The 26,719-nt window shown below is 39.1% G+C and overlaps 1 protein-coding gene across 1 annotated transcript in view; it reads right to left on the bottom strand.

Annotated features, from left to right (window-relative positions):
* GLDN (gliomedin) overlaps positions 1–26,719 on the bottom strand; it is a 65,779-nt gene that overhangs the window by 23,320 nt on the left and 15,740 nt on the right. The window contains exons 2-4 of the mRNA XM_027840804.1: positions 11,396–11,447; positions 3,091–3,108; positions 2,589–2,696 (exon numbers count right to left, since the gene is read on the bottom strand). Of these exons, the coding sequence (XP_027696605.1) occupies positions 2,589–2,696; positions 3,091–3,108; positions 11,396–11,447 (178 nt within the window). The remainder of the gene's footprint in view (positions 1–2,588; positions 2,697–3,090; positions 3,109–11,395; positions 11,448–26,719) is intronic.

Below are 26,719 nucleotides of genomic sequence, written 5' to 3'. Positions count from 1 at the left end.
CTTCCTTCCTTCCTTCCTTCCTTCCTTCCTTCCTTCCTTCCTTCCTTCCTTTCTTCCTTCCTTTCTTTCTCTTTTTTGGTGGCAGGAGAAACGGAGTGGTAAAAGAGTTCCAAGCTTGTGAATCCACAAAAGGAAATTCCTCGTGTTGAAATGCTTTCCTCCAGTGACACAGATGGGCAACTACTCAGGGTCTTACAGTCTTCAAGAATTGCCCAGGTTACAGAGAATTTAAGGGACTTGCCCCATCATTGCCAAGCTCACACATATCAGGGATAAGACTTGAACCCAAGTCTTTCTGACTTTGAGATTAACCTTCTGTCCACTTCGACCTCTCACTAATCTTCCTTAAAAAATACTTTGATCTTATTTTAGGATCTTAAATTCAGAGCTGAAAAGGACCTTAGGAGTAGTCTAGCACAGCTCCCTTATTTTACAGATAAAGAAACTGAGGCCCAGAGACATGAAGCAACTGACTGACCAAAGTCAGGCAGGTAGTAAGTGGGAGAGCCAGCGATTCGAACCCAGGTTATCTGATACCAAATCTAGAGGTCAGCTCAAAAATCTAGTGTGAAAACAACAAATTGTAAACAACTCTTCCGTCTAGTCACTGGAAAACAGATGAATAAATTATGGTATATTAATGCAGATGCAGGATGGCACAGTGGATAGGGAACTGGCCTTGGACTTAGGAAGACCAGGGTCCAGCTGGTGGCTCTGGTCCACATTGGCCATGTGACACAGCGTGTCGATCTACGCATGGCCTCCAGGGAAGCCTCTATATAAAATGAAGAGACGTGCTGATCTGCATTGATGAAGAGGATATTCCTCACCAGGAGCTCCCTATATTGACGAAATCACAGGTCTCAAAAAAAAAAAAAGTTAATGGAATGGAACGTTTTGCTGCTAGAAACACAATAAATACAAATTGTACAAAGAAATATAGAAAAATATACATAAAGTGAAGCATAGTGATAAGGCTAGGATACACACTGACTGTAACTATAACTACAACTAGAACAGACACTTACTAGCTGTATGACCCTGGGCAAGTCACTTAATCCTGTTTGCCTCAGTTTCCTCATCTGTAAAATGATCTGGAGAAGGAAATGGCAAACGACTTCAGTATCTTTGCCAAGAAAACCCCAAATAGGGTCATGAAGAGTCAGACACAACTGAAATGACTGAACAACAACAAAATAACTATAATGAATTTTTAGGTATATAATAATACCTATGTATAGACACTGACTGTAACTAGAACTATAGCAAATATATGCATGTATATATGTATATAAACTAAAACTACAACTATAACAAATATATCCATATAAATATGTATATATATGTATATGTCCTCTTCTCTCTAGTCATACAACCTTTACTCTAATTCAAGTCTTTCTCACTTCTCACATGTACTACTGCAATAGCCTCCTAATTAATCTCCCCAGCTTCTGATCTCCCCTTTCTCCATTTGATGCCTCACATGACTACCAAACAAAGAACTGAGTATGTCACTCATCTATTTCAATAGCTCCCTACTGCCTATTATATAAAGGACAAAATCCTTATCTCGAAATTCAAAGACTTCTACAATATAAATCCTACCTACCTTTAGAGCAATATTTAATGTTAATATTTAATATTATTCTCCTTCATACTTTGTGTTCTGGGTGAAATGGACTTCTAGCTTTTTTCCCAAATGGTTCCCACCACCATACCCTTTCCCCGGGTGGCTCCCTATGTCTGGAATGTACTCTGTCCTTTTCTCTACCTTGTAGATCCCCTCTCTTCCTTCAAAGCATAGCTCAGGAGCTCTGCCTCCTACATAAGACCTTTCCTGATTCCCTCCCATTGTTAGAGCTCTTTCCTTCCTGAAATGACTTTGAATACTTTCTGTGTCTTTTCCATGTACTTGTCCATGTGCACATTGCATCGCCCCATAGAATGCAAACTCCTTGAAAGCAGGGACTGTTTCACTTTTGTCTTTGTATTCCTGGACCTGGGTGTATCCTGTACCTAACAGATGCTTAATAAATGCATGTTGAATTGAAATCAATAAAACTTGAGTCAAAATATGAAGCTCTAGGGTGGAGGAGGAAGGATAGTGGAGATAGAAAAGAGAGCAGAAAGGGCATCACTGGCACTGAACTGGGGGGCTTCAGGGCTGATCTGATTCAAGACATCATTGGGGGTTCAGAAACCAGCTGGGGAGATCACTTTCCCCAAGTCTTTTTTTTTTTTGGTAAGGCAATTGGGGTTAAGTGACTTGCCCAGAGTCACACAGCTAGTACGTGACAAGTGTTTGGTCTGAGGCCGGATTTGAACTCAGGTCCTCCTGACTTCAGGGCCAGTGCTCTATCCACTGCACCACCTAGCTGCCCTTCTCCAAGTCTTACACGACAATTTGTCAAGGTTTGGCTAGGGATTGGGGGGAGAGGGGAAGAGCCTGCAGAACAGATCACAAAGGCTTACAGGATATCGCAGAACCAAAAGTTCCCTAGTTTCTCAACCACTAGTTTTCGTTTTTCTTCAAATGCAACCACAAAGACATGGGATAAGAGAATTATTTATAAATTTTGCCAAAATACCCATTTTTCCTTTTTTCCCATTTGCTCCTTTTTCTCCCTTTGCTCCTGGAATGCCAGGCAATCCATCCGATCCATTGTGTCCTGGTAACCCATTCATTCCTGGGGGTCCTAAACCAAAACACAAAATTAGTGAATATTTGTAGAATATGCAGCACTAGCTTTAAATTGGGTTGGAATTAATACAATCTTTTTATATGCATTATATAAAAAGCAGGGTAAAACCCCTAGTAAGAAAAGCTGCAGGGCCAAATCCAGGCTGTCAAAGACAATTTGAGAATAGGAGCTAGTTCCTTCTTCTTTCTTGTCCTTCCCTTCACGGGGAGCAGAAAGGAAACTGGATGCTCAGAATTGTCAGACTTCTAGTCTGGGGAAGGGGGATGGGGTGCCGAATTATTCCAGCTCCTTTCCCTTCTCTTTCCCCCACATTCTTGCTTTGTTTAAACCTGATGGAAGAATGTCCAGTGACCCTTCCCATGTTACTGGAAATTTAATGGTATCTTACCTGGTAGTCCAGGTGGGCCTAAAACAGAAAAAAAAGTATATTAGAAGGAAAATTTGTGGCAAAAGTAAAATTAATATAAAAATCAAAAAACAGCAGAGCATCTCACTCTTCCCACTTAACAAACTTCTACCCCATCCCCCTTTAAGATTTATTACTAACATTTAGCTGGTTACAATGAACAAATTGAGACCATAGCTTTTTAGAGCTCATTAAATAAATGTGTTGAAGGAATCTTACGAGCAATTCAACCATGAACCCCTTGCCAATAGAAATCAGTCTTTGCTTAAGTTTCGTCTGACAAAGAATGTTTTCTATTCTGTTCTCATAACTGATTCCATCATACAAGTGTTTATCTTTCATAAACACATACCTAAGGAGCCAATAATTATTCTGTTTAAATTATTTAGTATCCTATCAAAAGAGCTTTTCTCTATGAAGGTGATCAGGCTAATGGTAGCATAACTCAGTTCCCCAGGGATTACATTTTTAAAAATTCTTTTAAGTTGTATGAGAAAAGTTAGGATTGGTATCAGATAACAAATGACTTCCTTCTTGCATAATTGGCAAGGGATTTCAGGGATTCAGATGAGTCATTTACAAATATTCCAACAAACAAATTCTTGCTGTCACAAATAGCTATGTCTTACTTTAAATCATTCTTCTTGGGTGCTCAGGCAAGGTAATGGGATTAAAACATGAGAAATAGAAATAAATACTCCTGTTTTTTTTCAAAGACTATGTGTAATAAAAATAACCCGAGAGCTGGGAAGTTTTTTCCAAAAATTCATCTGTGTATACGTTCACTTATTTTATTCATAAAATGAGCATTTGAATTAAATTTAACTTAATTAAATTAACTTAATTAATTAATTAAAAATTACATCAAATTAAAATTCCTGCTTCATGTGTAGCTATATCCCAGGTATGGAAGGGATAAAATAGGGAACTTTTGGGTGAGAAAATTCCTTTTCTTAATACTAGGTTAGCATCTTCTCTGCAATTTATAGTCAGAGAATTTCCCAGTGTACTGAGAGGTTAAGTAACTTGCCCAGGGTCACACAGCCAGTATATGTCAAAGGTCATACTAGCCATTCTAGAGCAGAGGAAGTAGGAAAAGAGGAGAGTTCACACACACTTCATTCCCCAAAGCTCTATGCTGAAGAAGTCAATATGCCTGATTCTCCTCCCAGTCAAAGAATTCCTTCACAGTTCTTCCCTGTGTTATTGCAGTCGGTGAGAGACAGGACCGCAAATGCTCTCTTTGTGCATATGAATAGAGCTATTAGTGGCAAAAAGGGAAGTCTTCACTTTCACACAGGTATCATATCCACTTACTCACTCACCACCACAGGCCAACTCAAACCTCATATAGATTCTGAGGTTAAACCTATCTAATACTAAGACAAATGGGTCATTCAGCCATTCCAGGCAAATAACTAATGGGGGGGGGACGGGGAAGGAACAGTGTACATCCAAGAAATGAGTTTTTTTTTTGTTTTTTATTTTTGTTTTTTGAAATCAGTTGTTTTAATGAATTGACTGATGAATGCATTTAAACTGGTCAAGATACTCTAAACTCATAGCCATACATCTCCACCGAGGTATCCCACTCACCCCTGAAGCGCCATGATATTTGGGTCTACACCTACCACTACATGGTGGCTAGAGTATAGCTCTTAGAGTCAGGAAGACCTACGTTCAAATCCTGCCTCTGACATTTTCCTGTATGACCTTGGGCAAGTCACTAGACCTTTTTGAGTTTCCACATTTGTAAAATGGAGATAATAATAGTTATATATACATATATATGTATATATGTGTATGTATGTATATATAAATACCTACTTCTTTGGGTTAGTGTGAGGCTCAAATGTCTGTAAAGGGCCTTGCAAACTTTTTTTAAAGTGCCAAATAAAAGTAAATACCACTTATTATCTCCAACATTAAGCTGTTTTTGCTTTCTCTCCCCCACAGCTAGAGGTCTGGTATAAACTCTGTGCAGTGGTATAGTGCAGAGGTAGGCAACCCTCTTTCCAAACCTAGGTCCAAATCCTACCAATGGCATATACTGGTTGTGTGACCTTGCAAAAATCATGTAACCTGTAGGCAGTTCTTACAGCTATGAACTATAGAGAGGGTATTGCCCAGCATTTATGGAGGGAATTTTCCTCACCTGGGAGTTTTCCTATGCCAATTAAGTCACAGATCCCCTCCCTATTTCTGATGTCCATTATTTTATTTGACTCTCAAGGAAGCTCTGTGAATGACAATCCACCTCAAGTCATTTTATTGCATTTTAACTTTTATTTTTCCCAGTTGTTCTGTCATCATGTAGATGAGAATCATACAGAGACAGGGAGTTCAGAAAGGTCTGAGTACACAGGGTCGCTTCCCTAGCTAAGGCATCTGAAAATTAAGTCCATTTTGTGCCATATCCACATAAAGGGTAGGTGAACTTATGAGCCTGTCTTAAAAAGTCCATCCTCCACTATGTTCTAAGTTAGTCCATACAATAAATTTCTGGGGGCCTAGGAGAATCTGTGTTAGAGGACAATCAGAAATAGGAAAATAAATATCTGGGATTAGGTCTTGGGTATGCACAAGGTTTTGGAAAGTTCACCCTGAGAATAGACCAAAGAAGAACTGGTTAGCTAGCTAATAGTTCCAACTATGAACACAAATAGTTGTTACAAATTATAGAATTGATATAGATTTATATTTATAGAATTTACAATTATCTATTAATGTAGAAATTATGCCTACTAAATTATAAACGAATTATAGTCCCTACCAGTCTAGTAGGGGAAACTATAGGGATGATGCTGTGATCCTATGATCTGTGTAATACCTCCTAAGCACAGGGGTGGGGAACCTGGGGCCTCAAGGCCATGTGTGGCCCTCTAGGTCCTTGAATGTGGCCTTTTGACTGAGTCTAAGTTTTACAGAACAAATCCTTTTATTAAGGGGATTTGTTCCGTGAAGTTAGGATTCAGTAGAAGGGCAGCACTTGAGGACCTAGAAGGCCACGTGTGGCCTCTAGGCTGCAGGTTCCCTACCCCTGTCCTAAGGCTTCTATCTAACCCTAATTCCTGATTTTTGGGAAGTTTTTTCAGGTTTTTTCTTTTTTCAATTTCTACCTATTGTTCCTCATTCTGCCCTCTGGCCCTTAGCAGAAAAGCTTAATTGTCTGCTTGACAGCCCTCCAAAAACCTAAAGACAACCAACATGAGCCACACCTTGTCTTCTCTTCCTTAGGCTAAACATCCCCAGTTCCTTCAACTGATGCTTGTATGGCATAATTTCGAGTCTCCTCTCCATCTGGGTCACCCTCCATCTGGAAGCTCTCCATTGTGCTGACGTCCTTACTAAAGCATGGCACTCAGAACCTAATCTATTAGTCGAGATGTTGTTGGCCCAGGGCAGAGCACAGCAGAACTCTCACTCCTCGGAGTTTCTAGGCACTTACTGCATCCATGTAACTTGAGCCTGTGCCATAGCCAACTAGACACATGTACTTGCCTCGTGGTGGACGCCACACCAACGTCAGTATCTTTTCTTATCTCCGTAGCAACCATTGACAGAGACCCAAGGGAAGGGAAAGGAGCAGGATCTGCATTCACAGCTAACCGGACCCATGTCAAGCTACAACGACCTGCCCTGGTAAAGATAATTTCTGGTTCAAAGTCTGGACTTACTCTCCCTCCCTAACCCTTGACCCCAAATTCGGCCATCTCCTTGCTATGGCTTCTTCAGCCTCAGCAACCTAACAAATGAATGTTGGGTTTGGATTCAGAGAATCTGGGTTCAAATCTCTGCTCTGACACTGGTTCCCAGTGTGACTTTAGGCAAGTCCTTAACCTTTTTGGGGAAGACTTACATTATGTAGACCTCAGTTTCTTAATCTGTAAAATGAAGAGGTTGGGCTCAATGACCTCAGGTTTATTCTTCTTTATGGTTCCCACGTACCCATCTGACACAGCTGGACCTGCTCACAGGTCCTATGAGTCGACTCCATCTCCACAACATGCCAGGCTATCAAAGACTCCCACCCTGAAACCCTAGAGATTGGGTCAGTTCTGAGGCATCTGGCATCCACTCATCTCTCAAATTTGTACTTTGCATAGCTAAGTTTTAATTACAGAGCTTTCCAAGTAAAATCAGGCCCATTTTCAAGGCAAAGGGGAAAGCAGAAAGAGCCTGCTTTTTCACAGCATTTTGAGGTGCCAAGTATTAACAACCTCAACCAATTTCCAGCAAAGATATGATTCCTCTTCCCCACCCCCTTGCACAATCACAATTCAGCTCTAAGTGTTCTCAATAGCCTCATCACACAGCATTCACTGCTTAGCACAGAAGACATCTTATCATCATAAAATAAATTGGGAAAACGGCTTTTCTCTTTCAGCAGCGATTTTGTGCTTGTAATTTCACTTATCCACTCATTTCTTTAGTACCCATCATGGTCACATGCCAAGGCAGGGAATGGAAGATATTCAAGCTACAGAATCTTAGGGTAAAAAAAGAAAAGAAAAACAGATATTTTCCCCCAAAGATGTTTATTGTGCAGCTTGAAATTGCATTCGATTAGATCAATTAATATTTATTGAGCAGCCTCCATGGTCAATCAATCAATAATCAATAAACATTTATTAAATGCCTACTATGTGTCAACAATTAGTAGGGCAAGATAAAATGAATGGGAAATACATTAGCTTCTGATCTGCTCAGTGAACCAACTACCTTGCCAAAGTAGAATGTAAGCTTCCTGAACTCCAGGCTTTCTTTTGTATTCTTAAAGTCAATTATATCACTTCACTAAGTGTTGGTTTGGGAATTAGAGGAACTGGGTAAAAGTTCTGGTTCTACTCAAATCACCTCTCTGAGCCTCAGTTTCCTCAAATATAAAATGAGAAGGGTTAGCCTGGTTGACTTTTATGGGCAAACTTTTAAAGCTTTAAATGTATGATTCTAGGCCCTTAATAAAAGCTCGTTGGGGCAGCTAGGTAGCACAGTGGACAGAGCACTGGCATTGGAATCAGGAAGAACTATGTTCAATTCTGGCCTCAGACACTTATTAGCAGTGTGACCCTGGACAAGTCACTTAGCTCTGCTTTAAAAAATAAAAGCTTGTTGATGAATTGGATAATTTTTTACCTGTTTATCAACCTAACAAACCAAGGTAATTCAGATTTATCCTGTAAACAATACAGTAACTACACTTAAGCTTACCAAGTGTTGCTTAGTGGTGTTTCTGCCATGATGAACACATAAGCATGATCTTAACTCTAGTGTAAGCTCCTAAAGACAAGGATCATGTTTTCTCCTTCTTTTGTACCTCATCAGTCCAAGGCTTTGCCCTTGCAATCCCTATTCCCCTACCCACCTCCAATTTATAGGACTATAGAATAATAGATAATAGAGCTGGAAATGACCTCAGAGGTCATCAGAGTCCAATTATTTTACAGATGAGGAAACTCAGGGCCAGGGTCATATAGCCACTAAGTATCTCAGACAGAATTTGAACTCAGGTCTTCCTAACTCCAGTGATCTATCTGTTGCACCAATGTAGCTACAGTGAATCAAGATGGCAGCTGGCTGGGCAGAAAGAGGTAGCTATCACCAGCTGATGAAAAATCCCCCTCCCTCCAAAAAAACCCTAAGGCACACATATAGACAGACATTACTTCAGTCACTAAACATTAACATTTTTATACTATTCTAGGTGTTTATAACATTTTGTGTGTGGTGAACTCCTTTGGAAGTCTGATAAAGTCCATAGTCAATCAATCAATAATCAATAAACATTTATTAAATGCCTACTATGTGCCAACAATTAGTAGGGCAAGATAAAATGAATGGGAAATACATTAGCTTCTGATCTGCTCAGTGAACCAACTGCCTTTTCAGAATAATACACTTTTTTCAGAATAATATATTTTTAAAAATTTGTAATAGAAGGAAATGATAAATTCCAGGTATAGGTTAGTGAAAATAAAGATTTTTTTTCCCATCCAAGTTCACAGACCCCCTAAAATCTATCCACAGATCCCTGGAAGGGTGAGGTTGGTGCATGGATGCCAGGTTAAGAACTCCTGTTCTTGACTCCAAAAGGGAATAAAAATACTATCATAGAGTTTCTGCCCTTAAGAAATTGACAGTATGGTTGGGGGAGGGGGGAGGAGGAGGAAGATGAAAAATAAGATAATGTGTAAAATAACTATGGTGCAAGGTAGAATGTGATTAATGCTATGAGAGAAGTATAAATGTCTTGGGAGCTCAGAAGAAGAAGAAGCTTCCTCTTGCTGGAGAGATCACAGTGAGGCCCATGTAGAGAAGAAGGTAAGGTGTGAGCTGGACCTTGAAGGCTGGGTAGGATCTGACTCATGTGTGGAGTTGGGGAGAGGAAGGGAGAAGGGGAGGAGAAGGGACAGCCAATTCCATGTAGTGGGAATTGCACAAGCAAAGGCCTTAGAGGCAGAAAAGCACATACTGAGCAACAAATAGTTTGAGTTTGGATGGAGTATTTGTTGTTTAGCCTTTCTTCAGACATGTCTGACTCTTCATGACCCTTTTTTTGGGTTTTCTTGGCAAAGATACTGGAATGGTTTGCCATTTCCTTCTCCAGTTCATTTTACAGATGAGAAAACTGAGGTAAACAGGGTTAAGTGATTTGCCCAGTGTCACGCAGCTAGGAAATATCTGAGGCTGAAATTGAACTCAGGTCTTCCTGACTCCAGGCCCAACACTCTATCCACTGTGCCACCTAGCTGCTCCATGGATGGAACATGGGGTTTGTGAAAGGGTACTTTGGGAGATGAGGGAAGACAGGTTCAGAGCCATGCTATTGAAAGCCTTGAATGTCAGACTAAGAAGCCTAGACTTTATTTTGCATGTATTGGAAAGTCACTGGAAATTACTGAATAAGAGGAATGACAGGATAGAGTTGTACTTCAGGACAATTAACCTGGCAATGGATCATAGAAGGATTGGAGCTGAGAGAAACTGGAGGTAGAGAGTCCAAGTAGGAGGCCCTTACAGTGGTTCAGGAAAGAGGTAAAAGAGGGAGATGGTGGCAGTGGAAATGGAATAGAAGGGATGGATGCAAAAGATATTTGTGGGGTAGAAGCAAGAGGACTCCATAACTGATTAGATAATCACATTATCTAATCATATGAGATATAATCTAATCCGATAATCATCTCTTACACTTTTATAGTGCTGTAAGGTTTCTAATGTTTTCTTGTGAGCTAGATAGTACAGGTATCATTATCTCCATTTTACAGGTAGAACAAACTGAGTCCTGAAGAGGTTACGTGATTTACCCAGGGGTACACAGGTAGTCAATATCTGGAAAGCACTCAAACCCAGATCTCCCTGACTCCAATTTCAGCACTCTCTTGACTATTGGCATTCATATGTATAGAGGTAATATTGAAGCTGTGAGAGTAGATGAGGTCAGAAAGGGAGCATCCTTTATTCAAAGAGCAGAGGGATCAGGGAAAGGAACAGAGGTGAGGTCAAAGGAATAGAAAAAGGTCCAGAAAAATGGGTTTCATCAGGTATAATCCCCATGACTATTACATCCCCTCCCATCCTCCCTTCTTCCAAGGTTGTGCTATCCCTTTGTGACCTCTTCACCTAACTGGCACTTTTCTTCATTTTCATTTTAACCTTATTTGTGCAAAAATGATGGGAACTAGGCTGGAATTTCACTTGTTCCACTTATCCTAGGGGAGGCCTTGGTCTTAGCATAGGCCTGGCCAATGGCAGGGTGGGTTTGGTTTTTTTTTTTGGATTGACCTGTTAGGTTAGACCCAACCTAAGTAGTGTTAACCTTGACTTTTACTGTTGTTTTGTACATCGTGCATACAGAAATGATGTTCGCTTTAATAAGTTTGAAAGGCATTCTTCCTCCTGAGTTGGTAAACATTGCTTTTGACATCTCATTTATGCTGTTAGTTTGTTAGTAAGGTTCTTTTGCTTAGTACTAAGGCAAAAGTCCATGGCTCTGTTCAAATTATTGCAAGTTTTTAATTTATTGTCAGGATTAATAGTCTCTTACTGTAACTAAATCCCCTTGAAGTATGCGTTTCAGTATCAATACTGCAAATGTTGTGACATTTTATAGTGACTTTCCATATTAGGATTTTTCCCCCAATTACATAATATCTCTGAAAGTAAACTAAAATGTCATTTTCAGAATGATTCTTTCTTTTCTCCCAGTAATAATTCTGCCACTGGGAATTCTACTAGTGTGCATTTTTGACATATAAGACAGAACAGTTTACTGACTCTGCAATCATACCTGTTAAGCAGATTCCTTTGGTGCTGTTACATAAATCCAGCATCACTCGAACCTAAAAGTATAAAAAGAATGAAATTAACCACAAAATACAAGATAGTGAGCTCTGGACTGGAAAAAAAAAAGATTACTGGTTCTCCTTTTATTCTAAAATGACTAACAAGAAGAAAGATAGTAGAGAAAATATTCGGCAATGTTAGTGGAATTTGCAAAGTTAAACATTGGGTAAAATGTGTGAACTTTTAAAAATCCTTAAAATAACAGGCAGGGAAGGTTTGTTAGGGAACTGAAGAAGCAATCAGCTTGGGTTTTTAAATTTCTATTGTATTCTTTTGGAATAAAGAAAGTTGCCTGAGGTTTTATTAAATCTGGACTTGTCACTGACGAAATACGGTGTTTTACAGTTAGAAGTGACCTTAGAGGTTACGAGGTTCAGCCCCTCCGTTTTACAAATGAGGAAAATGAGTCTAGAGATGGCAAATGATTTAGTGCATGTTATATAATAATCTGGTGCTTGACTTATTCATCCCATGGTCATCAAGTCCAGCTGCAACCTTCAGACACCACACTTCTATTAACAGAGTGGCTTGTAAGAGTTAAGCCAACTTTCAATGGTGCATGTTGGATTAGAAAGGGTTAACACTTAAGTTGACAGTTGTTACTCAGTGTAATTATAGGTGAAAGATTATACTGGTCCAAGAAAAAACAGGATTTTCTACCCGTGGGGTTCATCAACAGGCTTGTGTGTGCTCATATATGTGAAGAGTTGAATTCTATTTGTGATATGCTTAGACAAGGACTATGCATCATTTAGTCCAGTTCAATTGACTCTAACAAGCAGGAGGAAGAATATTATTCTATCTCCAATTCTGAGGCTCATAGACTGATGGTACAGTGAAAAGAGCAATGGAATTGGAGTCAGAGAACCTGGGTTCAAACACTGGATTTGCCACCTGTATGACATTGGCCAAATCACTTAAACTTTAAGGGGTTCAGTTTTCTTATCTGTAGAATGAGGGGTTCAACTAGATGATGCCCAAGGCCCTTTCTAGCTCTAAATCTATCATCCTATATATTTTAGCTCATGGTATTCAAACCACTTGAAATGAACTCCCTTCTCTCTGTTAATCCATGGCTATTGTGTCTTTTGTATGAGATCAGAATTTACCTATGCCAAGAAACCTTTGCTGATTAATCCAATTCTACCTTCATTAAGATCATCTTTTTGTCTCTCCCTTCCTCCTTCCCCCTTTCTCTCTTCTCTGTCTCTGTGTGTCTCTCTTTCCTCTCTCTCTGTCTCTCTCTCCCCCTCCTGAATTCTCTTGATTACTTGTGTAATCCAGAATCCTCAAGATGGCAGGACAAAATGAACGCACAAATGGAAGGGAAAAGCTAAGAAGAGACTAAACCCAGCTAGTTGTAGCTTAGATTTAAACTCCTCTAAAATGCTACCTATGGGCAGCTAGGTGGTGCAGTGGATAGAGTGCCAGGCCTGAAGTCAGGAGGACCTGAGTTCAAATCTGGCCTCAGGCACTTAGTAGCTGTGTGACCCTGGGCAAGTCACTTAACCCTGTTTGCCTCGATTCCTCATTTGTAAAATGACCTGGAGAAGGAAATGGCAAACGATTCCAGTATCTTTGCCAAGAAAACCCTAAATGGGGCCATGGAGAGTTGGACACAACTGAAATGACTCAAAAACAACAACAATAAAATGCTACCTGCCTGAAACTCACAGACAAAAGCCAAAAAAGTCTCATCTCAGATGTCTCTTTAAAAGATTCTTCATATATTAATTATAGTTATTGAGTATAATAAGATAGGGAAATGGAATCTACCTGCTGGCTAATCCCAGGGTAAAACCAGTCAAATGTATTATAGCAGGATGGGGATGGATGATGAATACAAGTTAGGTTAACTAATCTTTGTGTAGGATCAGAATTCATCTCCGCCAAGAACCTTTTGCTCATTAGCCCAATTCTACCTTCATTAAGATTCTCTCTTTATTTTTTACCCTCAATTCTCCCACTTACTTATGTAACCCAAAATCCCCAAGGAAGCCAGACATGATGAATTATTAATGCAGGACTTGTTAATAAAGCAAATTATCTAATTTGTTCAACTCGTGAGTTATTTCATAAGAACTTCAGAAATGTTTAACATCTCTGTTTTCAACTTCTAGAAATTACAGTTTTGATTTTTGGGAAAACACTACTCTGTCTTTAGACAAGGATTCAAATAGTAGCCAAGAAATTCAGAAAAATTTCTGACGTGCATTTTTTTTAAATTCAGAAGGTGTGTAACAAGCTCCTCACAGCTTCTATCAACATAATTATTTTTGAGAAGTACTTTCTAATGATGGCCAGCATTGCCTATAACAATGTTATTTATATTTCTACTTGGATTTCAATTTGGAAAGATGAACTAGTTATTTCTCATGGATTTCAGAAACATTGTGTTTTATATCTCTGTGAATTTTAGTAGAAACATTTCATTTTTCACTTCTGCTTAAAATCATCAGAGATCATTTCCTATTTTTGATTCCATCTCTTTCAAAGTAAGCTGACATGCTTTCCTTAATCTGGTTAGTGGATAGAATATTCAGGGTTGGAATACTGCTGATTTTTGTTTGTTTTTACATAATTTTCATTTCTAGATATATTCTACCGTCTCCTTCCCCGTTAGAGAACTGTCCTTAATAAGAAAGAATAAAGAAGGAGGAGGATAGATCAGCAAATTAATCAACATGTCAACAAAGTCTGATATTATTATGTACTATATTCTCCACCTGTTGTCTTCTTCCTCTGCAAAGGAGGAAGGTGCATTCTCACATTTATTCTTAGAATTTCACAATATTCAATTTTGACGGTCCTGTTGATGTATATAGTTTCCCCCCTATTTTTGTTATCATAGTCCTTGTTTATGTTCTTTTCTTGGTTCTGCTTACTTTGTATCGGTTCATTTAAGTCTTTCTGTGCTTCCCTGTGTCTGTTATTTCCTACAGGGCAGTAATATTCCATTACATTTAGGTATCACCATCTGTTTAGCCATTTTCCAATTGGGGGTATTTGCTTTGTTTCTTGTTTTTCTATTAAAAAGTGCTACTGCTATAAACATCTTGGTGTACACAAGGCATTTCTTTTCTCATTGACCTCCTTGAAGTAGAAATCTACCGGGGGGATCTCTAAGTTGAAAGTAATGTCTATTTTATTCACTTTTTTTAGCCTAATTCCAAATTAACTTGTAGTATGGTTAAACCAATTCACAGCTCCAACAACAGCATATTTATATGCTTTTTAAAGCAATTTAAATAAACAAAAAATCTCAGTAAACTGAAGGGATTAGTCTATCATGGTGTACCGGGATGGGGAACCTTAGGCCTCAAGGCCACATGTGGCCTTCTAGGTCCTTGGGTGCTGTCTTCTGACTGAGTTCAAGTTTTACAGAACAAATCCTTTTATTAAGGGGATTTGTTCTGTGAAGTTTGGATTCAGTCAAAGGGCAGCAATTGAGGACCTAGAGGGTCATATGTGACCTGGAGGCTGTAGGTTAGACTCCTGCTTAGACCCTCCCTCACTCTTCTACATCAAAACTGGTGTAGGCACTAAAATTCCTACATTTTTAGAACGATGGATGAGATTATGGACATCCTTGTCCCCAGGCAGTTTCATTCACCCTCAGTTAAGTAGACCTCTCAGGTAACCTGAACATTCTATTCCCTGGTCACATCAGTAAACAATGAAAACAGTCTATTTCGAAAACACTTGTTTTCTGGTTAATGAAGACAGTGCATTATTTTTCTCCCATTCTCTCTGATTGATGCAAACATTTGGTTAGGGTCCACTAATTTGACACCAAACAGTGTGTTGTAGTGAGTAATATCAGGGCAGCATACTATAAATAAAGGCACTCAACTAGAAAGACAGCTAGGTGGTACAGTGGATGAATTGCTGGACTTAGAATCAGGAAGACTTGAGCTCAAATCCTGCCTATGTGACTCAGGCAAGTCACTTAATTTTCAGCCTCAGTTTTCTGACCTGTGAAATGCGAATATTAAATAGCACCTACTTTCCAGGGTTGCTGTGAGAATCAAATGAGATTTACAGTACTATATAAATGTTTTGGAAGATCTGGGTTCAAATTCCAGGCCAGCTATTTACTACTTGTATGTAACTATAGGGTAGTTCAATTAATGCTTCTGGGCCTCAGTTTCCCTATCAGCAAAATAAGAGTACTGAGTTAGATCATCTTTAAGGTCCCTTCTTACTCCAAATTCTAGAAAATCCTGTGTTACTGTAACAATTGACATCGGCCTCTTTTCACAACAACCTATGAGGTGAATAAGTATCATTAGCCCCTTTACAGGTGAGGCAACTTAATTGTTTAGTCACAGCAAGCTCTGGAGATAAGATTCAAACTCAGGTCCTCTGACACAAAGTCCATCGACTTTTTTCCGCTACTTTCTGCTGATTCCTCTGCTCTAGATGGTTATGGAATCACAGATTTATTAAAGCTGGAAATGACCTTTGAGAGCTTGAGTCCAGCCTCCTCAATTTACAGAAGAGAAAACTAAGGGCTGGGGAAGTTTAAGTGACTTGCCCAGGGGTCATACTGCTCCTAAGTATTTGGGGCAAGACACATACCTAGGTGTTCCTGACCCCAATATGGAAGGGACCTGGGATCTAGGGATCTGAGAGTAGGGGTGTTCTCTTTGGCAAGATTTTTATAGTGGAAGACTCCTCCCTCCAGTTCTACTCCTTCTTCTTCAGGAGGTAGAAAGAAATATAGCTCCCAAGGTCTTTAGATCATCTAGTTCGAACTTCCATTTTATTGATGAGGAAACTGAGGCCAAGATAGGGGAAGTAAGTTACCACATTTGAGAACAAGGATCGTCTTTATTCCATCATTTTTCAGTCATTTCCAATTCTTTGTGACTCCGTTTGGGGTTTTCTTGGCAAAGATACTAGAGTGGTTTGCCATTTCCTTCTCCAGCTCATTTTACAGGTGAGGAAACTGAGGCAAACAGGGTTAAGTGACTTGCCTAGGGTCACACAGCTAGTAAGTGTCTGAGGCTAGATTTGAACTCAGGAAGAAGAGCCTTCCAGAGTCCAGGCCTTGCACTCTATCCACTGCATCACCTAGCTGCCCCAGGGACTGTCTTAGGAACTTCTTTTGCATTCTCTAGGACCCTTAGTATCATGCATATGTCAGATGCTTAGCAAATTAACTGTTCAGTTGATTTCAATGATATCAACCATTTCATGCAGTCTTGTGTAGAACTCATGCTTCAAAGTAATTATTCCTATTTTGATTAAAAAATTATGTAAGCCCTGGGGAGAGCTGAAGTAGCTGAAGACCTTGGGAGTTGCATGCATTTCTTCCCAGATCAAACAGAAAGGAAGTTCATGCAGGAACAGAACTGGAGTGGGTGTGTACTCTTCTGGAAGATTTTCTTAGTGGAAGACTCCTCCCTCCAGTTCTGCTCCTGCATTCTTGGTGAGGTTCGCTTCCAGGGTCTTTAGCCACTTGGGCTTCTCCTCAAGGCAGCAGCCCAAGCTAGGACAGTTACACAAACCTAAAACTCAGATCATGGCCTCTATGTGACCTATAGCTTTCCAAGACATCTGAGTCCTGTGACATTATATTATATGATTCCCCTTTCTCTTTCTTCTCCTCCTAATTCATATTCCTCACTGCTTTCATATTCACTTTTCTTAAAAAACAAACAAACAAACAAAAACTGAATACTTTGTAGGTAGCAAATTGCTGAAGAAAGAGCCAATTAGATTTGGAGTCAGAGGATGTGGATTTGATTCCTGGCACTCTCAGTTATTACGTGCACAACCCTGCACAAGACATTTAGCCTCTCTGAATCCCAGTAAACTCATCTGGAGGAGAGAGTGAGGCTGAGGACTTTGCACAACTCTGCCTCATTTAAATCCAATTCACTTGCAAGTCAAGACATCACCCTCTTGATGCCATTGGTTCTTTGATGAGCAACAATAAAACTCATCTAAAAAAATGAGGGAGTTGTACTGTAGGTCCTTTAAGGTCCCTCTTAGCTAAATCTATGATCCTACCATCCTCTCTTCCACTCCCCCAAACTCCTTTCAAAAACCTTGAACCGTTGACACATTGCCATCAGGATAAATTCCAAACTCCTCAAACTTGTTTTCAAAGCCCTATATCATCTACTCCTAACACACTACTCATCTCCCAGGCCCACTCCATCCTCATTTCTCCTTCCTCTTGACATTAAGCATTTTGCTTCAACCAGTATGCCTGGTGAACATAACTGTAACAAACAACTTGGGAGCTCAGAGCAAGGACAACAAAATGAGTCTGAACAAGACAAAATTATTTCCAAATCAATTTAGTTGGAAGGGGTAAAAGACTTCAGGACATAAAATGTTGTCAGAGAGACGCAAAGACTCCGGAACATTGGCTTATGTGGGTAGATTGCCAGATCCCACTGCAGAGGGGGAGAGAAGAAGAGGAGGGGGTAGGATGCAGGATCTGAAAGGACCAGAGAGAAGCTTACCTGGAGCTGCTGTTGGTGGTAGTTGCTGGGAGGCACAGTGGGAAAAGGAAGTGTGCCATATGGTAGCTTTTGGTTTTTAGTTCTTCTTGTTACTAGTTAGCTAGACAGTGCGGTAGAGTAGATGGGAGCCTTGGAGTCAGGAAGCTCTGTTAAAATCCTACCTCTGACACGTGCTGGCTGGCTGGCTCTGGGCAAAACCCCTAACCTTTTAGTGCCCCAGCCAACTCTGTAAACAAACTATAAATTGCAGGGCAGATGCCAATCTTCATTGGTAGAGGAACTTTCTTCACTGGGAGTTCTCTATCCTAGTGAAATCTCAGGTCTGAATCTTAAAAAAAAATTCTTGTCATTAGACACTAAGCCAAGCTGTCTTGATGATGTTGAAGAAATGCACGTGCTATCAGGATCCACAGAATTTCAGTGTGCTAGGGTCCTAGTTATATCTCTGACAGTGAGGACAAAACTGCAACTTTGATCTCAATTAAGTAAACAGTAGCCTTTAAGTTTTTCTAAACTTCCTCACTCATATGTACTCTTAGAAGCATGAACTAGAAAAATCCTCAACCAACATGAGCATTTTCATATGTAGGCCATTTGCATATATGGCCAGAAACAGGTAATTATGTTTGAAATAGTGAATTCTATTGCATGATTTGGTTTTTTAAAAATATATGTTAAATTGAATGTGGTAGTACCAACATTGCCCTTCCAATCTGTGTCTCTTTCTGAACTTCCTTCTGCTCTTTTCTGTTTATTACTATAGTATTTCATTGACCTTCTTTTTTAAAATTACAGAACTATAACTACCTCTCCAACCCCTTTCCCTCAAGTAATAACAATTAATATTTATATAGTGTTTACTATGTGGCAGTCACTGTGCCAAATGCTTTAAAATTATTATTTCATTTGAGCCTCACAACAACCCTGGGAGATAGGTGCTATTAATATCCCCATTTACAGATGAGGACACTGAAGCAAACAGAGGTAAAGCCCAAGGTCACACAGCTGGGACGTGTCTATGACTGGATTTGAACTCTGGTCTTCTTGACTCCAGGCCCAGCATTCTATTCACTGTGCAACCAGCTGGCCAAAAAAAAAAAAAAAAAACCCTTCCTATAACAAGGATAATCAAACTAAACAAACTTAGATTGTATTTATTCACGTCTGAAAGTACGTGTGTTTCTCATTCTGCCCCTACAGTCTATCACCTCTCCATCGGGAAGTGGGAAGCATGAGTCAGCATAGCCTTTTGGAGTAGTGATAGGTTACTGCATTGATGCATTGATTAAAGTTCCTAAGTCTTTCAAAGTTGCTTTTTTTCTTAATATTGTGGTCATTGTATAACTAATTCTCCTGGTTCTACTCACTTTACTCTTGTTTGCATCAGCATTCACACAACTCTTTCCAAGTTTATCTGAATCTGCCCCTTGTTAAATTTCTTTTTTTTAAGCCATAAAATTAACCAGTTTTTATTGATACCAAATTAAAGATAATAAAACCAAAAAACAATATAGACTTCAGCAATAAAAAGTCTCAAAATTATCAGGATCAGAAATGATGGCTATTGCCCATCACTCAACCTCTCTGCCTTGTTTTACTTCTTAAGACAGACTGTTTTGCTATGGCTGTCACTCCAGTCTTAATGCCCTTAACAAAACATCCCTTTTCATGTATTGACTTTGTCAAGTGTCCTGTTGGTGGTCCTGAGCACAGAAAAGAACCCTGTGCCTGCCAGGTTCTTGTGGTCTCTCTTTGGTTTTGACTTAATTTTGAGAGTGTCTGTGGATGGTAGATAGGAGTGGAATGTCTGTGATGAGTTGTCAGATTCATACACCATTCACAACATCTTATAGCCATCTTAAAAAAGTAAACATAGCCCTAACCCCAAAAGAAACCTTGTTAAATTTCTTATGGCATAATAATAGTCCATTAAATTAATATTCTGTAATTTGTTAAGCCATTCCTTAACTGATAGGTTTCCACTTTTTGAGTTTTTGCTACAATAAAAAGTTCTACCACAAATATTTTTGTAAGTATAGATCCTTTCTCTCTCTGTCTCTCTGTCTCTCTCTGTCTCTCTCTCTCTCTCATGTCTTTTGGGAATGTACTTAGCATGCTTAATCTGGAGAAGAGTAGTAGTGACATTTCTGGGTCAAATGGGAAGTGCAGTTTAGTGACTTTGGGGGTATAATTCTACACAGCTTTCTAGAATTGTTGGATTGATTCACAGCTCCACCAACAATGCATTAGTGTACCAGTCCTTCCATAGCACCACCAGCAATGCATTAGTGTACCAGTCCTCCCACAGCTCCACCAACAATGCATTAGTACACCAGTCCTCCTACATCTCTTCCAACAATCTGATGACAATCTGATGGGTCTAAGGTAAAACCTCAGTGTTGTCTTCATTTGAATTTCCCTAATGAGTAGTGATTTGAAGCACTTTTTCATATGGTTGTTGATAGTTTAGATATCCTCCCTTGAGAACTACCTGTTCATATCCTTTTTCTGTTTATCTATATTGTTCTTATATATCTCTATGAATTCTCCATATATATAATGCACTAATTTTATGCAAAATCTTTTCAATTTGATGTAATCAGAATTGTCCATCTTATCTCCTGTGATTCTCTTTATCCCTTGTTTGGTTATGAACTCTTCCCTATCCATGGGGAAAAGAAACCTCCTTCTATTCTCCTCTAGTTTGTTCCTTGTATGCATTCTCAGACAGTCTTTACCCTTTGTACTTACCCTTCAAGAAGGTTTTCTCTGGGGAGAAAACGGATAGTCTAATAATAAAACACCTACTTATTCACAAATTCTGAAAGACCTTCACCTTTCAACATGACTTTTCATTTTATATGGATATGAATGGCTTTCTTCTAAATGGGCTACTTTTCAAAGGAAAGAATTTTCTAGTGAAGGAAAAAAGGTAACAAGGAGAGGACCCCCCAGTACTTTCCCCTCACTGGTACTGATTAGAGAGACAGGAATACTGACATTTATTTCACTTCTAGGTGATAAGGTGCCTAATGAATAAAGATAGGGAGTGGAGTTCTGATTCCCAGGATAGGGAACTCACGGATGAAGAAGCTTTCTATCAGTGGAGGTAGGTACTTTTTCTGCCCAAAGCTGATATTATGAAAGATTTGCCTTTGCTTTTATGGGAGCCTTAAAGTATGACAGTGAAACATGGATTATAAGTTTTTGTAGGATCAAAAATGAGCATCACTCATTTTGTATAATTAAAAATGGAGAGGCACATGGTGGGTGGGAGCAGGCTCCAACATGTAACCAATGAGGATCTTTGAAGAACAGGAGTAAAAGATCTCATCAATGAATTGTATGACAAGAGAATATTGAGTGTTAGGTATGATGGATGAACACTCAGAGCTTCTCTACTGGAGAAAAAGAGGAAGACCTCCAACATGTTGGATGGGCACCTGGTGGTAAACTTAGAGGAAGATATGGACAAGAGTCACATAGAATGGGCAGGCATGGAGGTATTATTATCTGCATCATTGAAGGGAACTTCCACACTGATGAGATCACAGATCCATTATAGTCAATGAGTAAGATGTCCAATAGAGAAAGTTAAAGTTTGAGATTGGGGAAGGGAGGTGATATGTAGCTGTTTCTAGTTATCTTGTAAAGAGTAAGAGGGAAGGACATGGCAAGTGCATATAGCTAGGTAATTACAATAAATCTCTGATCTCTGGAGAGAGATTCTTTCCAAAATAGGACGATAGCAAGGTCCTTGAGAGCATGTGCCCAGATTGCTCTCCCTTGTTTTAGAGCATCCTTCAGCTTCCAAGGGGGTTAATTGAGTGCATTCAAAATAGAAATTGAAAATGATAGATACATAGGTAAGTTGAGTCCTTGCTTGCCCCAGGATCCAGAACCAAGCAAGCAAATAGTGTTAGTTCTCTAGCCAGAGGCTATGACATCAGCCTCAACTCTTTGGGCTCAAGATCTATCAGATTTCCTAAAAGTGGTTCCCATGACCATACCTATTGTTTAAAAAAAGAATATTGTTAATTTTGTTTGTTATTATCAGCATCTGATAAGTAAGTAAGTTACATCACAGCTCTGGAGCTGGAAAGGTCTTTCAAGGTCATTTGGTTCAACCCCCTTTTGACAGATGAGGAAAATTAGTTGTTTCGAACAACTTTTCTCCCTGTAAAATGTTACTGCATGAGAGTATGGCAGTGTTTTCCCATAATAAACTTTTAAAGTAAGTACTGAAAACTGTCAACTTTTGGTAGTATTGAAGGGCAAATTGATGCCAGAGGTGTTATTAGAATGGAATAAGACAGGGCTTGTTCTAGGGCACCAATATGGGGGAGGGAACTTCCTTTCAGTGGTGATGGCCATGCCTGCACTGACCCTTGACCTGCTATATACAGCTCCCATGGGGGTAGGAACTAGACAGCACTTCTCCCTGTATGACTGCCCTTTGGTTAGACTGTAGTCTGTATTACAGCTCTCGCCTCCAGCCCCACCTCAACTGCTATTGTCCCAGGTAAAAAAATTCCTAGCCATTTCTCTTTGACTAATGCTGTTTCAGTAAAAAAAAAAAAGAAAGAAAAAGAATCAGAAGAGAAATTGTGAAATTATAGAATGATTTGGTGGTTCCATAGTGTAATGAATAGCTCTCTGGACTCTGGATCCAGACATCCGAGTTCAAATTTCAGTGAAAACTGCAAAATAACATTAAGGGCAGCTAGATGGTGTAGTAGATAGCGCACCAGGCCTCAGGAAGTCCTGAGTTCAAATCCGGCCCCAGACACTTACTAGCTATGTGATCTTGGGCAAGTCACTTAACCTTCTTTGTTTCAGTTTCCTCATCTGTAAAATGAGCTGGAGGAGGAAATGGCAAACCACTCCAGTATCTTTGCCAAGAAAACCCCAAATGGGGTCACGAAAAGCCAGATGTGACTAAAATGATTGAACAACAACAGAGAGAATGATAGAGAAAGAAAAAAATAAAAATTAAGACCTCTATAGAAAAAAATTTTAATTCAATTTTAATTCAAAATTTTAATCATCTTAAGAATCAATTATGTATCTATACTACAAATTCTATTGATTCTGAAGAAAATTTAAGAATTGGCCATTAAGATACTGACTCTTCCTTCTTTTCCCCCACTCCCCCTCCAATAATTCAAGCCAACGATGATGGACTACATGCAACCAAACTGTAAGACTGGGGCAGGATGCAGAAAGTGAAACAACAAAAATCACACAAAAAGAAAATAAACCTTAATTAACCTTCTAATCTTATATCCAGAAGCAGTCTGGAGAATACCTTCTAGAGAAGAAAGAGTTTACTCATGCCACAATGGCAGAGCAGGGTAGAGTAGTGGATAGAGAACCAGACTTAGGGTCAGGAAGACATGAATTCAAATCCTCCCTCAGATACATATTGGCTGTATTACCCTGGGCAATTCACTTAACCTTCCCATGCCCAAGTAGCTCTCTGATTCTAAGTCACCAGATAGATGCTAAACCACATGGATTGAGGGAGTTCCTTTTGCAGCTGAAAAATGGTCATAGTAACTAACAACAAAAATGAGCTTTCATTAGACAATCTTTCAATTTCTTACATGTTCTTACATTATAAAATTTTGGTTAGTTCTATACCAGTATGGTAAGAGTTAACCCCATTCAGGGAAAATTCTTCTAGCCAATTTGTGCTTTAAAAGTTTGCTTTGTGATGAAAATTATGACATCCAGTGGCATAGGAACAAAGAAATTGGACACACCTTTTCCTGGTAATGCTGAATTTGGAGGAGGCAAAGTTAGGGACTGAACAACAGTCATTTTGGCTGAACAAATTAACAAGCTTTTCTGCATCTTAAATCCTTGAAGTCTGGTCTACAGGGCTTCCTGTTTTGTAGTTGGTCGTGTGTTTTTTGGCTGCTCAGAAGCTTCCAACTGAACTGTCTTCAATTCAACTTGAGATCTTGCTTTGATTTTAATGGATCTCTAATAATAATAGCTAGTGTTTATACAGCCCCTTTGAGGTATGTGAAGCATTTCTGTTCAGTCATTTTTCAGGCATGTCCTGCTCTTCAAGACTCCATTTGGGGTTTTCTTGGCAAAGATACTGGAGGGGTTTGACATTTCTTTTTCGAGTTCATTTTACAGATAAGGAAACTGAAGCAGAGTGAAGAGACCCGCCTAGGGTCACACAGCTAGTAAGTGTCTGAGGCTGAGTCTAGGCCAGGCACTCTTATCTACTGAGCCACCTAGCTGCATTTTACCTTAAAGATAAAGGAAGATTTCAGTAGGCAGAGCAGGCATGGGGAATGGCATGCACTAATGTTTGGTGCCACAAAAATCCAGATCAGATGATAGTCAAATCTGGCTAGAATGGAGAATAAGTCAAGAGGAGGAGTGTGGAATAGGGTTGGAAAGAGAAGTTAGAGAGCCTTAAATGTCAAGAAAAGGAATTTTATTTTACCTGCCTGAAGGTAATAAGCAGTCGTTCCATCTCTTTGAGCAAGTGAGCAATGTGATTAGACTTGTTCATTAGGAAAAATAAATTAATTATCAATCTATTGTTTTTACATCATCTCAGTTTCTAGATATAACCCTCCCCCCACATACACACACATTTCCCTATCCAGTAAGTTTTCCCTTGTAACAAAGAATAAAAAAGATGTACAAAAAATTGGTTCTATAAATGTCACCAACAAATCAAATGAATCTTATGGTTGATTGTATGCAATATTCCATACAAATTGTCCCTCGACTCTGTAAGGAAGAGAAGGAAGTTCTTTTTCTCACAGCTTTAGGAAATTATTTTCGCTTCTCTGTGAAGGGTAGACTAGAGTACAGACAGTCTGGAGGCAAGGAGACTCATTGTCTCCTTGTAATAGGGCATTACAATAGTCTAGGTGAGAGGTAATGAGGGAGCAGACAGATGTAAAAGATGTTGCAGGACATGCACAACCTATATCAAAATCTCCCTCCCCTCCCCCAAATGTGGCGGAGGGGAGGGAGAATTTGGAACTCAAAATTTTTTTTAAAGTATATTAAAATTGTTTTAACATGTAATTCTGAAAAAGAAAATATTAAATAAATACATATATTTTAAAAGATGTTGTAGGGGGATAGAATCAGTAGAATTTGACAAGTGATTAGATGTGAGGTCTGAAGGATCAAGGAGTCCAAGATCTTGAATCTAGGTGATTGGGATGATGGCAGTGCTGTTGATAGAAATGGGGAAATTGGAAGGAATGTCTGGCTTGTGGTGGGGGGAGGACAAGATAAATTCATCTTAGACATGATGTGTTTGAGGTGTCCATAGGACACTCACATGGAAATACCTAACAGGAAGCTGGAGATATGGAGCTGGAGCTCAGAAGAGTGTTGAAGTTGAATATATAGATATAGTATCACCTATATGGAGGTGACAAGGGAAGAGATGAAATTTTGGAGAGAGAATAGAGAGAAAAGAGAAGAGCTTCATGTATTCTCTTAGGAGATTCCTGAACAACAAGGGAAGCTAATGAAATTCATTTCCACAGCATTCTCAAAAACCTGCCCAACAAGAATTGTTACTTGCCCTGAGAGAGTATTTATGAGGCTGTTTTCAAAGACTTCGGGTTTCAGTTGTGCTTTGTGGGTCAGCTTTCATTAGGTCTTAAATTCATTGGATCTTAGAGCTAGAGTGGACCTGAGAAGTCATCTAGTCTAACCCTCTCTCATTTTACAGTTGAGGAAACTGAGACCCAGGGAGTTTAAGAGACTTGCTCAAGGTCACATAAGTAGTAGGAGTTAGGGGTGTGATTTGAACTCTAACTTTAATAAAACTAAATATAATATAATAAATTAATAAAAAATTAATAATTAAAAATAATAAAACTCTAACTTTGTACTCTAATTCCAGAACTGGTGCTCTTTCTGCCATACCACACTGCCTGCTAGAAGATAATGATGACTGATGGAAGAAAAGAAAAATTCTAAGGAATTTTGCATTTTTAATACTTTGATATGTAACTGGATCTGTAATTGAATTGGTGGAGGTACTCTTTTCATTAATGTAGTCTATAAGTCATCCATGCCTCTCTCTTCTGGGCAACTCTTGTTCACGTCTTCCCACAGAAGTACCATAGAGCTCCACACAATATGTTGGGAGCTTTCGTCTAGATTTCTTGACATAGAATGGGAACCAGTCCACTAGGTGGATTATTTATTGATTATCCTTTGTTGTTGCTATTTGACATTTACTTTTCCCTCTAGTCATTCATTTTGCTGATGACATCAAGTACTGAAAGGTATAATGGATGCTTTTAAAAGATAAGCTGTTTCTCCAGCTGAAGATTTTGGCCATCCTTAGTAGAAGGAGCCAATGAAAGCACCTCTGTTAGGGACATAATTCTTCTCATTTAGACATTTATATATATATATATATATACACATATATATGTATGTATATATATATATTCACTTCATGTGAAATCATAGACATACTTTTTTTGGAAAATGTACTATTTATTGTTACATTATAGTAGGATTGAGAGCATATATAGTTACATAAATTTTTTTTCTGTATATCCAAATCATTATTAAAATTCAAGATGTAGCAAATGTGGATAACTGTTTCTTGTCTTCCTCAAATGATTGTGTCTATATTTTTCTGTTTACATATTGGGATCTTCCTGTAAGGTCCTTGAGGGTAGGTACTATATTCATTTTGCCTTTGTATCTCTAGTGCCTGGCATGATTTTTTTTTTAATTAAAGGGGCCATCCCTTGACTCACTTGTTAAATAGGTCTACT

This window comes from Vombatus ursinus, unplaced genomic scaffold (genome assembly GCF_900497805.2).
Source record: "Vombatus ursinus unplaced genomic scaffold, bare-nosed wombat genome assembly UNPS02014848.1, whole genome shotgun sequence".
Classification (NCBI taxonomy): domain Eukaryota; kingdom Metazoa; phylum Chordata; class Mammalia; order Diprotodontia; family Vombatidae; genus Vombatus; species Vombatus ursinus.
This window is presented reverse-complemented; position numbering and strand designations above follow the sequence as displayed.